The sequence below is a fragment of the Bacillus rossius genome, assembly GCF_032445375.1.
Source record: "Bacillus rossius redtenbacheri isolate Brsri chromosome 4 unlocalized genomic scaffold, Brsri_v3 Brsri_v3_scf4_2, whole genome shotgun sequence".
In the NCBI taxonomy this organism is placed as follows: Eukaryota; Metazoa; Arthropoda; class Insecta; order Phasmatodea; family Bacillidae; genus Bacillus; species Bacillus rossius.
Genome location: NW_026962011.1, coordinates 8,549,894 through 8,564,380, shown reverse-complemented (window position 1 = coordinate 8,564,380; position 14,487 = coordinate 8,549,894). Strand labels below are relative to the sequence as shown.

Here is a 14,487-nt window from a genome sequence, read left to right as displayed (position 1 = left end):
GGGACTAACTGGTAGTTTAGCAGAATTAGTTATTCTAGTAAAGAATGAGTATTCACAATAAAATCAACGTTTCTCTTCAAGCCGAAACGCAGGAAGTTGGAAGTTGTCCGATGCTTTTGCTTCATGCGTAGTACCTGAAAACATTGTTATTGAACCTTATGCAGCTTGCGTTTCTTGCGTAACTAATAAACCGGCATAACAGGAAAGAGATGGTTAGTCATAGAGTTGAACCCATCGGACAGCATCCAGGGGCGACTCCAGACTTATGTAAAGCTCTTTAACTATACCGACGCACCTGTAAAGTAAACTACTCGTCATTAATTCTAATATCCTATTCATTACTTTACGTAACAATAATTTATTTGGATTTTAATAACACAAAATTCATCCGCCTTGTTTTTAATTTTTGTACGATCGACACATAAATAAATTTGCAAAACTAATGTTAAAATTTTGATTTCATGGTTGGCTTAAAAACGTAGACTTAAAATGTTTATATTTCAAATAATTCTGGGATCTTCCCCCGTTTTATCTGGAGGATTTTATAACCAACAAAAAAGGGGAGGGGAGCCTTCGGTGAAGCCACTCTCCCTAATATTAAGGTCCCAGAAAGTCTAGGGACACCCAGGACCATAACTAGAATAGTTTCCACCCTGGGAAAGAATTAATATAACGTTTCCCCCATTTTTTTTAAAACCATACCAAAAAAAAAAACATTCCCCAATTCCTCATATCGCCACCACATATTAATTCCACTGCAGTTTTCCAAATATATTTGTCATTTAATTTAGATGGTAACTCAATGTGTTTATATACAGTCATTACAAGTTGGGTAGAACGCGTAATATACCAGTTTTTAAATATTTGAAGATATACATGTATAATAGCGCGTAAATCTGTAGTTTTGACGAGGGAGGGGGGGGGGGGGGTAAGCAAATTACCGGTCCGAAAGGGATAGGGAGGGGTATGGCCCTATAGTTCTGCCCGTTGTGTCTGGATACGGTGCTTGTATGTTGTATACTGCCCTTATTTTGGCCTACATGCACGCAGAAGACGTTAAAATAATTAGAAAGTTTTCCATAAGACGTAGTTTTGACATCAAACCCGCTTCACAGCTACACTTTTGTAAGTGCAGGCCGGCTCCCCCCCTCCCACAATAATGAGGGGCTTCTTAACTCCAGGAAGGGGAGGCGAGCCCCTCCCATGCCTTCCTTGGAATTTACGCCCATGCATTTATCTATCTATACAAATAATTCTGTTTATTTACCCTAACAATTTTTATTTGTGTTCTAACACTAAGATATTCAAGTAGAAATTACCCTGCCAGTTTAGCGCACTGCCCCCTTCCCTAAATGCGTCTTCCGGGGAACAACCCCATTCTGTGCTCTCTAGTTACGTCAACCTGCGGCTCCATCAAAGCGGGCCATCGGAGCAGTGTAATGCGGCGCGCGTGCTGACCGCAGCTTATCGTACTCTTACTCACGATAGCTGCATATCGGAAACGTCCAGGCACTACAGAGCTGTTAATTTACTCCAAGTCAACCGCATAGTCATGTGAGGTGTTCCGCTCAAACTTCGCGTCTCGGAAAGGAATAGTAACGTAGCCGGCTATCAAAACTGATTAGCTCTTCGCAAAAATATTCCATGTCTCCGACACATTTGGAGCAACCCTGTCGTGGTGGTATATAACCCCCAGTGGTTCCTGACGAAGAAGCACACTCGACAGAGCCTCCCACCACAACACCCGCTAGGGGCTCTAGAGACATACGCACTATGTCGACCAAGGTAAGTGATGCATTTGGTTACAAAGTATTCATTGGACTCTGAGGTTGCTATTTTCTTTTTGGTTCATGCAGTTCTGACAAAAATTCAGTAAAAAGATGAACTAGATAAAGAGAACGACCACAAAACCTCAAATAATGAAAAGTAATATGATTCTTAGACTATTAACATTTTTGTCAATATATTGTCTGTCTGCTCAGTGCACACACACGAAATTAAGCATTTAATGCAGATATTTTTTTTTACCATTATGTGAAGACAATTTAAAAAGATCTGATTAAACCAAATTTATTTTGGAAAAGGAATAACTTGGGTTATTAGGAGTTAACAAATGACCATTGATTAAATGTACGCCAATTATTCAAATAGTTCTCTTAGATTTGATACGTCTTAACTAATTTTAATTTTTTGACAATTATAAAAGTTCAAATCTTTACACAATTCTGATTACCTATAACTCAGCGTACAGTGTAATTCTGCAGGTAGTTTATCTCTGTGAAATTCAAATCTCTAACTGACATTTGCAAGCACATGAACCTGCGATGAGAACAAAGTGTGGTAACCGAGAATTTAGGAACATGACCAACGCATCCGTCGTCTTACTCCCCATTCGCGTTGCAGTAGGACCAATTGTAAAACTTAATGTAAAGAATTGCGAAGATTATCGTGTAACATCGTGATTAAGCTTAAAGTAAGTATTCGTCTCCAAACATCGCGTGTGAAGAAACTGAGATGTTAAAGACCCTCAGAACATATCACTGTTTTTCTCTCGTTAGTGACGGGCGAATAAAGAAAACATTTAGCCACTTAATCAAGAAGATAATTCATAATTATGGCCACACACGATGTAAGATGTACGACTGGTGCTAAATTAAAATGAAGTCAGAAATTAAAAACAATAATGGTCATAATCAGTTTAGCGTACTTTGATTTTTAAAGGTAAAGTAAATGGAGGGTTATGCATTAGAGGCTTAGTGAACTAGCCGTGGTCTTCTCGTCACGCATAGGGCAACCATGACATTTAACCATGAAATTAGATGATGAAGAAATAATGACAAGGGTGTAATGCAAGGCGCGTGGGTACTTTCAAGAATATTTACCGGATGTTTCATGTGTAAAAAATATTCTGAAAACACGCATTTCAGCCGTTTTCACACTTCTAAAACATAACGTTTAAGAATAAAATACAGAAACATAGCTATCCTTCTGCCCTCAGCGCATTTATAAATATTTTTCACAAACAGACCCCACTCTGATATCACTAGTCTTCAAAAAAAATATTTTTTTTTATGTAACATGAATACTTTTTACTTATTCCTATGTACTTTTACCTGCTGAATCCGAAAATGACACTGAAAAATATCTACCAAGTCTGGTTTTTTTTGTGATAGAGACACTGGCAATATAGTGGTAAATATAGGAAAAATAACGCCACAGACTTATTATAAAAACAAAAATTTGTAATGTAATTGTACGCATAAATTTTTTCTCTTTCAAACAACTTAAACACATTATTTTACCTATGAGCATCTTTGAAATATATACATATATACAGTTTGTTCATGTTTTTTTCATTTTTTTCTATTATGTGGTGTGGCATCTTCCTTCTTCAAAAACCAACAGTAATCTCCGAGCATTGCAGGATCCCAGCGGCCTTGGTATCTCGTTTCAATAGTTGCTATATCCTGGTGGAATCTCTCACCTTGTTCATCACTTATAGCTCCAAGATTCTCCGGGAAAAAGTTGAAATGCGAGTGAAGGAAGTGAATTTTAAGGGACATTCGGCAACCCATATCTCTGTATGTTTTCAAAAGGTTAAGAACTAAACTCTTGTAGTTATCTTCTCTGTTGTTGCCAAGAAATCCTTTTAACAGCTTCAGAAATGCTTTCCAAGCTGCCAATTCTGTTTTTTTTTTTTAGCTTTTTTTCAAATTCAGCATCACGTATGACCTTCCTGAGGTCAGGTACAGTGAAAACACCTTCTTTTATTTTCGCTTCACTAAGTTTTGGGAATAGTTCCGACAAGTACTTAAAACCGGGTCCCTCTCTGTCCATGCCTTTTACAAAGTTCTTCATAAGACTCAACTTAATGTGCAGAGGAGGAAGTAGCACATTTTTAGGGTCAACCAAAGGATCGTTTAACACATTTTGTTCCCCTGGAGTATAAGATTTTCTTGGCAGCCATGATTGTTTAACAAAGTGCTGTTTTTGGTCCCTGCTGTCCCATAAGCACAAAAAACAATACTTTGTAAAGCCACCCTGAAGTCCCATTAATATAGCTATCACTTTCAAGTCACCACAAATTTGCCACTTAAAATCTTCATACTTGATTGCCCTTATAACTGCACCCAAGTTGTCATAAGTCTCCTTCAATGAAACAGAGTAAGCAACTGGAATTGACGGCTTTTTATTTCCATTGTGGAGTAAAACAGCCTTGAGGCTGGACTTAGAGGAGTCAATAAAAAGTCGCCACTCTGTAGAAACATGAGTTAGTCCAAGTTCATTCATTAACCCTACAATGTCGAAACATACACACATAGGCCCCTCAATTTTGAAAAATACAGAGAAGTTAGCATTTCTCTTTCTAAAGGACGTTATGGTTGTGCCTTTTGCTCTCTTTTAATCTTGAACCTAGTAGTTCAGACTGCTGCTTTGATAAGCCTAATTCATGGGCCAAATCATTTAGTTCATTTTGTTTGATAAGGTGAGGCTCACTAGACGGAGGAACATATGTAGGATTAATGGTATTTTCCAACAACTCTTTAGTTTCCAAATGTAAGTCTTCATTGTCATTTAGTTTTGGAATTACCAAATCTTCCCAGTTCAAAGGTGGAGTTGGAACGGGTAGACCCTCACCGTGAGGAACAGGTTTAATGTCTGAAGGTACAGTCGGATAGTCAATGTTCTTCTTCTTCTTTGAATAACCTTCAGTATTAGTAAGGCAAAAGTAGCAGTCATTAAAGTGGTTAGTTGGTTCACGCCAAACCATAGGTACAGCAAATGGCATACTACTTCGGTTACCCTTCATCCACTGAATAAGTGTTAGGTGACAGCTCACACAACTACTTTGTGGCGCCCATTGTCTATCTTGGTCTCCTATTTTGCATCCAAAATATAACACAAATATAAAAAAACTTATCTGGTGAATTTATACAAAGTCTTCGCTGCTTTGATGCCATTTTCGCACAAAACTTTAAATGAAAACACACATAACCTCACTTCACAGATGCAGCATTTCACTGACAGTGAAAGAAGAAAACAAAGAACATCAAACTGCCCCCTCCCTCTTCTGCAGTGTTGCCAACTGACGAGCTTCAAATAGAGAAATAATGTGATATTATGGTAAAATATGATGGTACCATATGTTGTTAACATAAAAATGGGACGTGATGACTAAATTTTATAAACTATTTCGTTATCAGGAAGGTAAACACATAATAAAAATGGTATTCGGATCTGTGTTACATACACCTTGTTTACCAATGTATTTAGAGCCGTTGTAAAATTGTGTGGTTTCTTCTGAAGCTCTGCACACCGTATGAGTACCCAGGGGGATTGTCTTCTTAACATGAGTCATCGAGACATATCTCTTACAATTTTCTAACGGCCAATATAAAAAAAGGCCACGTGCGAGAACATATGAAAAGGTAAAATTTCGTTGCATTAATATAAACGCTGAGTGCATATAACATTCAAAAATAATTTACATTTCAAATATTATATAAAGGCGAAGAAAGATTAATAAACTATTTTCTTTGAAACACTTTTTCCTCTACGACGGCAATATGACTTAAGATTTAAATAAGATTTAATGCGCGGTCCATGCAAGGGTTTCATTGAAGAAAGCTAATGAGTGCAATTGTATAGAGTGCCAGGACGAGAGGAATAGGTCGGGAAGAGAACACTAATACTTCCGTTTGAAAACTAACATCTAATCATGTGTAATATAAAAATATCAGAGAATCATAAACATTTATGAGGAAGGTAATACAGAAGGTCAAATGTATCCGTGAATATTATTACAATCTGATTTTAATAACTAGATATATAAAGATGTAATATACATCTTAATCATGACATACATTATCATTAAATGGTACTAATTTCGGCTTTGTTTAACAAAATATGCATTACAATTTTCGGTTTATGGTTTCAAAGATCATCACACATAACTTTAATTTACGTGATGTGATACAGATAGCTGAATATATAATACAAAATATTATAAATTTTCTCATGTCAATGGATGTTGTAAAATACAGCAGATAATTCATATGGTATAAGCAGGATTAATACTAAGTCATAATTTTTGTGTGTTACAGGTAGTCGTCATAGCCATCGTAGTGATTTTGGCCAACAAGTCTTATGGGGACGTCACTAACACTGCTGAAACATGTGGCTGTAAAAGTAACTCCAGAGTACACAACTATGGTCATGGTATGAAAATCAGTAGCTCTGGAGGACATGGAGCCCATAGTTCAGGTGGCAACGGAGGACAGAGTGCAGGCTACGGAGGACAGAGTGCTGGCTACGGAGGACAGAGTGCTGGCTATGGAGCACAAAGCATGGGAAAAGGAAGTTGCAGCACTGGGCACGGCGGACAGAGCTCTGGCTATGGAGGTCAGAGTACTGGCCATGGAGGACTGAGTAATGGCTTCGGAGGACAGAGTTCAGGTTATGGAGGAAAAAGCACCGGAAAAGGAGGTTACAGCACAGGCCACGGAGGACAGAGTTCTGGCCATGGAGGTCAGACTACTGGCCATGGAGGACAGAGTAATGGCTACGGAGGACAGAGTTCTGGCTATGGAGGAAAAAGCACAGGAAAAGGAGGTTGCAGCACTGGCCACGGCGGAAAGAGCTCTGGATATGGAGGTCAGAGTACTGGCCACGGAGGACAGAGTACTGGCCATGGAGGACTGGGTACTGGCTATGGAGGACAGAGTACTGGCCACGGCGGACATAGCTCTGGCCACGGCGGACAGAGTTCTGGTCATGGAGGTCAGAGTACTGGCCTTGGAGGACAGAGTACTGGCTATGGAGGACAGAGTTCTGGCTATGGAGGAAAAAGCATCGGAAAAGGAGGTTCCAGCATTGGCCACGGCGGACAGAGTTCTGGCCATGGAGGTCAGAGTACTGGACACGGAGGACAGAGTAAAGGCTACGGAGGACAGAGTACTGGCCATGGAGGACTGAGTACTGGCTATGGAGGACAGAGTACTGGCCACGGCGGACAGAGCTCTGGCCACGGCGGACAGAGTTCTGGTCATGGAGGTCAGAGTACTGGCCATGGAGGACAGAGTACTGGCTACGGAGGACAGAGTACTGGCTATGGTGGAAAAAGCATCGGAAAAGGAGGTTCTAGCATTGGCCACGGCGGACAGAGTTCTGGTAATGGAGGTCAGAGTACTGGCCACGGAGGACAGAGTACTGGCTACGGAGGACAGAGTACTGGCCATGGAGGCCTGAGTACTGGTTACGGAGGAGAGAGTACTGGCTATGGAGGACAAAGCATTGGAAAAGGAGGTTCCAGCATTGGCCACGGCGGACAGAGTTCTGGCCATGGAGGTCAGAGTATTGGCTACGGAGGGAAGAGTATTGGTCTAGGAGGACAGAGTACTGGCTACGGAGGACATAGTATTGGCTACGGAGGACACAGTATTGGCCTTGCAGGACAGAGTACTGGCTATGGAGGACAAAGCATCGGAATAGGAGGTTGCAGCATTTCCCACTCAGGAAAAAGCAGTTCTCATGTAGGAAAAAGTTATGGAATAGCAGGTCACAGCTTTCCCTACGGAGGACAAATAATCGGTCATGGTGGCCTCAGTTATGGTCTTGGAGGAAACATTTATGATCTTGGGAGTCACATCTATAACAGCCATGGTTTCGCCCTAACAGGCACCAGCAAAGGCTCCCATAGCCATCATTTTGACGACGACGACCACGATGATGATGACGACGACGATGATGACGACGACGACCACGATGATGATGACGACGACGACGATGACGATGATGATGATGGGGACGACGATGACGATCATGACACTGATGAAGATAAGGACTAGTGTAAAATGAATGCAAATGATTTTTAATTTTTAATTTTTTACACATACAGTTCGCGGAAGACTGGACTGGTAGTGCTTTGAAATAGCTTCTTTTATGTTTGTTCTCTATATATAAACATGTTTATTAAAGACATAGAGACTGTTGCATTCAAACTCATGAATATGTCACACAGGCTTCTTTTTAATTGGTTTCAAATGTTCCGAATCATTGAAATTAGACAGAGAATTAGTTGACACAGCTCCTTTTCTAATAACTAGACTTTTACAGTTGGTTCTGTTATTAAATGTTATTTTTCATCGGTTTCTACACTAATACTTCAGTGAGTTCCTTACTAAGGTTCACAGTGAAGTACATTAATTAACTAACCAGTAAGCTCTTGTTAGCAAATTTTCAGTTACATTTTACAGATTCAAGATAAAAATTTAGATTTAGAATGTACTATCGGATAGCTGTGCATGCCCAATAATTTTTAAAATACTTTATGTAAGTTTCAGTAGTGGTTTACATTTTTTAATTTATTTAGAACAATAAACTTAAGTCTTTGAAAACTTATTTTTATTATTGGGTGTCTAAATACGTTCGTTTATGATTTAATTCTATTTGTTAATTGGCATGATATTACATAATGTTTAAACTACCACAGTTTCATTCATATTATAAACGTGGACAAATTTATGTCAAGTAAAAAGAGTCAAGTCAATGTGTTTATCTATTATTTATGTACTAGAATTAAATAATTTTAAGAACCAACAAAACTAGTAGTCATTATGTTTTATTGAATTACTGTTTATGAATCAAACATTACATGTAATTCTTACTTTAAAATTATACTTTTATCCGATGTAACACCAATACTAATCACCTCAATTCATAACATTGTTAGTATGAATAACAAAGAAGTAATTTTTTTCCAGCTTAAGTATTTGACGACATAAATACCATATAACTAATTTCATCCTCGTTATCTAAATTCTTTAACCCTAAATTTTAGTTATTGCTTATCTTCAGTTTATTTTAGATAAAATTTAAATACCTTATTACGGTGTCTCTTAAATATATGATGGTAAACGTTTTAGCAAGTGTTCCTGCTGGTGTAAATAATATTATTTCTTACTATGTCCAGCCTAATTAATCTCTTATGTGAAAGCTATTTAAATGATGAAATGTCTGTATTTCCGGCATGTGAATTAAATAATAAACACTGACAATGTAATATAAAATTAGACATATTAATAACTAGTCTAAAAATGTTACAGTTATTTAGTTGTTACTAAATTTTAAAATCACGGTGTTAGCAAATTTCTTTGTATTATTTAGTTAAAAAGATTTATTATTTTAATTGAATAGTAAGAGTTCTACTGTGAAATCTGTATACCTTTTCTATATAACTGTATTCTACTTTTGTATAATAAACTAAAATAAATAAAATTTTTAAAAGAATTTATTTTTATTTTTAATTTCAAACCGTACACATGTGTTAATTCAGTGAAGAAAGTACATTAGTAGTTTCTATAGCGTGTATTTGTTTATTAAAATTTGCAATGAAAATCAGAAAATAAATTATTTATTTTAAAGGGGGGGGGGAAGTTTGTGACATACTGATTTTTATTTTAAATTATGCAAACTTTGATAGTTGAACACTAACCAAAGTTCAAATGAACATAATTGAAAATTATGATAATATTTTACGGGATAATTAATTAACTACATAGAAAAATATAATTTATGTAATTTTACAAGGGAATCCTTTGATAACCTATTGCCAATAAAAAGTTTGTAATACTAAAAGAAAGAACTCTGAACAACAAATAACTATGGTTATTTTTGCACACATAAATGAAAAACTATTTTCGTGATAACACTCAGAATTTCTTACAAAAATTGGTTCTAAATTTTATATATTTTTTGATATTTCATCCAACTATAACTATGGAAAATATAATCCAATATTAAACAATTTTAGTATTTTGTTGTGACGCGCTGATTATTTACGCAGCTAATACTGGAAAGCTATTTTGGCAATGGTTTAACTATTGATGGCATCTTCAAACTTTGTATAAAGCTGTGTATTAATGAAAAGAACAATTGTTCTACAATTCAAACACTTAATTGGATTTTGTTCTGAATTCAACCACAAAAAAAAAATATCAGAAGATGGCATATTGTGACGTATTTGACGTCACTTTCTGCCTCACCTTCACCATATCATATCCTCAAAATATAGCTTAAATGTTGCTTGACGATAATTGATGATGGTTAGTAAGTACGAATTAGAATTTACGTGTCTAAACATATTCACATCCATAGTCAGAAAATTTTTTCTGAATGTATGAAAGAATCTTTTGGAAACCAGTCGCAAAGAAATTGTGTGTATTACTACAAGATATATATTGTAACTTTGTACAACACATGACTATAGTTATTTTCGCATATATTAAAAACGCTTTTTGAGATAATAATTAGTATTTCTTACAAAAATAGACGCATAATTATATAGGTATTTAAATTGATATTTAATTCCAGCATATTTTTATTTCAACAATTGAAAAGATAATTCAGTATTAAAAAATTTGGCTTTCTGTGTTATTATGGTTTGTAATGTGCTCAGTTTAAACTGCATATCTACTCAGGGAACTGTTTATGATTAATTGTATCTATTGGAGGTACTTGGACAACACAAAGCATAAATTCCCGGATAGGAATCTGAACCCAGTATTACTGTGAACAGTATTTTGTAGAGATAGAATTGTTTTCAATTAAATGTAAAAATTTATAAATATCTGTAATTTTACATCATTTTTTTTCTATTACAAAAATATTACAGTTTAAAGCAATAAATTTTAAATTTCACAATGTAAACTTTAAATACTAACTAATGTTTTGGGTGGCCTGAAAAAATGGTGTTGTTCAGGACATGGACCAAATGCGGTTTTGCGGTAAGGCATGCAGAACGCCCGCGGTTTCTAAACATAATAATCAAAGTAAATCTGATGTATGACGTTGAATGGTGAAACACATTGTATGCCGATCCTAGTTCAAACATGAGCACAGGTGGACCTCCGATAGTGTAAGTACTAATTAGAGAATGTAAGGGAAATAGCGTCTATAATTCGGACAGAAATTAGCAGAAAAGAATTGATTGTTGGAACTTAACAACCACGTGAACTTATAACGTTCTCTTTTAGTTTTTACCTAAAATTTGTAGCTAATTGAGAGGGCAATAATCTTTAAGTTGAGTTGAATAATATTTTATTTAAGGTTTTCCTAGAATTTCCTGGTACTTACATGCACACGATACTCACAAATATGGGCATTAGTAATTAATATCAACCAAAATATTACTACATATTTTTATTATTTAGCTACATAAAATTATAAACTTTTGATTTCTGCCTGAAAATTAATTATCCAAATCTATTACAAAAAATCTTAGTCGAAAGAGTTGTGGAGTAATTTAGAATATTCAAGATCCACGATACCGGTCACTTTAATATCAGCAGTAGTTAGGATAATGAAAGTATTAAAGTCTTACTTATTAGTAGGTAAGTATAGTTCATATGGGGGCACCGGTGGGTGGTGGGGGATTCGGGGATTAGAGGCGGCCATCTTGGATTACGTCACTTCCGGTGGCCATCTTGGATTACGTCACTTCCGGCGGCCATCTTGGATTTGACTTTAACCTTTGACCCCGACGACCATTTTGTTTTCTAGAACATTCCACCTTATTATGACATCATGTCCGCCATCTTGAAAATCCTTATTTATTATCCGATTTTAATTAAAAAAATAAAAATTAATAATTTAATTTTAATTAAATATTACAATTATCTAGCACCACACTCCTATACATTACGTTTACATCATCGAGCGCCCCACTCTACATTACGATTACATCATCGAACACCCCACTCATCCCTGTCGCAATTTTTCGTAACACCACCATCTTTAAAATAAATTTATTATAAAAACAATAATCTAAACCATTATCGTCTGCTGGAGGCAGCCATCCTGGATTCCACCATATTGATTTCATCCGATGATGTCATCACCATCCTAAAGCACCTTAGTGTATGTAAGGCCGACTTTCTATCCCGTACCAATGTTGTTATGATCCTTATAGACCATAAAATCCTGAGTCATTTTGTTGTTGTGACAACCATTTATTCTTAAAGGCATAATCATTTACAGGTTTTAACTAACATATGTTATTATTTCATTGCTGCGAATGCGATAGTTAAAGTAATTATAATCTTAAAAAATATAAATTTATTACTCCATCTTAGCGGACCAGAAATTTTTCGAGTCCGTGTTTGCGTACTCGTGTTTAAAAGCTGCATGGAAGCAGATATTTTAATGTTTATGTATAATTACATGATCATTTTACGATATCTAATTAAGTATAAGTACCTTGAGGAATATAGCGTATGAATAAAAAAAGCCGTATGTAGGTTAAATTATATTTATTGAAATACAGCTAGACCTTCCTCCACACTCGAACAGGCATGCTTGACATAGCTTTCGTGTAAAGACATGTGTCTTTTTTAGTATCTCTCCCGTATCTGATACAACTGAAGCCTGCTCCTAGCCGTCTACAGTTTTATGACACCCCTTCCCCCCACGCCCCTCCTTGACAGACCTGTCCGAGAACGTGCTCCCCCGTGACGTACACCCTCTGACTTACCTACTCCTGCCCTGTCACAGCCCTTCAACGCCCCTAATAGCCCGAGCCTGTCGCCGCTCGTTCCAGCCTCCTAATACCATTTTAAGTACCACCCGCAAGTGCTCCGACGCTAAAGAAAAAGGTTTATACAGTACGGAAATAAATAAAACAATTATTTACAACATGTATTTATTAAACGTAAATATTACAATAAATAAAAATGTACAATATTATAATTAACAAAACATCAGTAGTTTTTATCCAGCTGTTTTCAGATTTATCAAAACCTAACCACTTCACAAACAAACTATCATCTTTACGTCGTATTACTTTTTCTACTAAATAATCATTCGGGTACTTGGTAGGTTGAATTTCTTCCTCGTAGAATCCACCACGTATCGGTGAACCTCGTAAATCTTCCAAGTAGTAACATCTCGGACGGTAATTACGTATTTTAAAAATACGAAAGATCTCAGTCGACCAATTAGGAGTGTAACCTTTCTCAAATGTACGTTTATATTTAGAAATGCGTACAAATTCCCCAACTTGGGCTTTTGGCTTTTTAAACTCTAGTTTATTTATGTTAGAATAAATCGTTTTCAGGAGCGAGTTGTCTTTTACATCAGTCGGAGCCATACCAATTGTTCGATGTTTTCTGCTGCTATATTCATTTAATAATGACGGTAACATATCAATCCACTTATAACTGCCTTTTGCTGTGAACTCCCTCCATATAGCTTCTTTTAAAGTACGATTAAAACGTTCGACCACTCCACCTTTTATCTCGGTGAACGTAGAATAATGGTTGATTCCGTGTTTTTTCATAAGAGCGCGAAATTTACTATTATAAAATTCCTTTCCTGCATCAGTCTGTAAGTTCTTAGGTACGGAACTTAATTTTAAAACGCGTTCCATAGCTAAAGTCACATCATTAGCGTTTTTACTATTTACAGGCTCTGCCCACGCTCGTTTAGAATAAACATCTATAACAGTAAGGAGATACTTATACCCACCATTCACTTTAGAATAAGGAATCATTTCAACCAAATCGGCCTGAAATAAGTCTAAAAGCCCTAATGTCAGAATACTTCGTCTAGGAAAAGTGCGTCGCGCAGGCCTATGTAACTCCTTTGCAATGGCTCGACGGCTCATTTCGAGATGTATCCGTCTTCCTGTAGTTCTTCAAGTATGGATATTATTTCGTTTTGATGAGAAATATTCCCTGCTTCTTTAGAAGCTAGCAGCAAGCGGAGACGATTTACCAGCTCATTCGGGTCATTCCAAAATATGTAAGACAGTTTTTATTATCAAATAATTTACTAACTAATCCCGATCCTGTTACAGTACCTACTTCAGGGAACATTTTAGATATGACATCGTATTTTATGTGATTCTCGTCTTTAAACGAATTAGTTTTCGAACAGTAATTTTTGTAATGAGCACTTGTAGTTTTCAACATTTTTTTATATGGATCTAAATCTGTATTTGTATATCGCTGAGGATCTTTAAGAAATAGCAAATCATAAAGTCCAGGTGTCCCGGTCGTAGTAAATCCTCCTACTTTAATATTATCACCTGGTAAAAAATATACTTCTAATTTTCCCATATACCACTTCTTATTACGTTTAAAAACACCATAAGTAGGATCACCTTTGCGTGAAGTACATGACAAGTATGTAGAAGCATTTTCTGACGAACGTATTTTTTTATGCTGTACTAAATATGAAATAGGAACATCTTCTTCGTTTACGTGTACGATCTTCCGCTTTCGACGTAAGATTTTAACAGGTGGTTTTTCTTTAGCTTCAGTTAAAACATTCTCAGTTTTAACAAGGGTAGGAGATATGTTTTCATGTTTTATATTATCTAAGCGCGAAGTAATTGGCTCGAATATTCTTTCATTAATAATATCACAACCTAATTTTTCCTTCTTAGCAAGTAAATATTTTTCACGAATACTCTTGATTATATCATGCAGC

The 14,487-nt window shown here is 36.3% G+C and overlaps 1 protein-coding gene across 1 annotated transcript; it reads left to right on the top strand.

Annotated features, from left to right (window-relative positions):
• The first annotated feature begins 1,702 nt into the window (after window positions 1-1,702).
• On the top strand, window positions 1,703-9,240 carry LOC134542051 (loricrin-like). The gene is made up of 2 exons (XM_063385904.1): window positions 1,703-1,785; window positions 6,105-9,240. The coding sequence occupies exons 1-2, from the start codon at window positions 1,774-1,776 to the stop codon at window positions 7,845-7,847; spliced, it is 1,755 nt and encodes a 584-aa protein (XP_063241974.1). The 5' UTR covers window positions 1,703-1,773; the 3' UTR covers window positions 7,848-9,240.
• The last annotated feature ends 5,247 nt before the right edge of the window (window positions 9,241-14,487 follow it).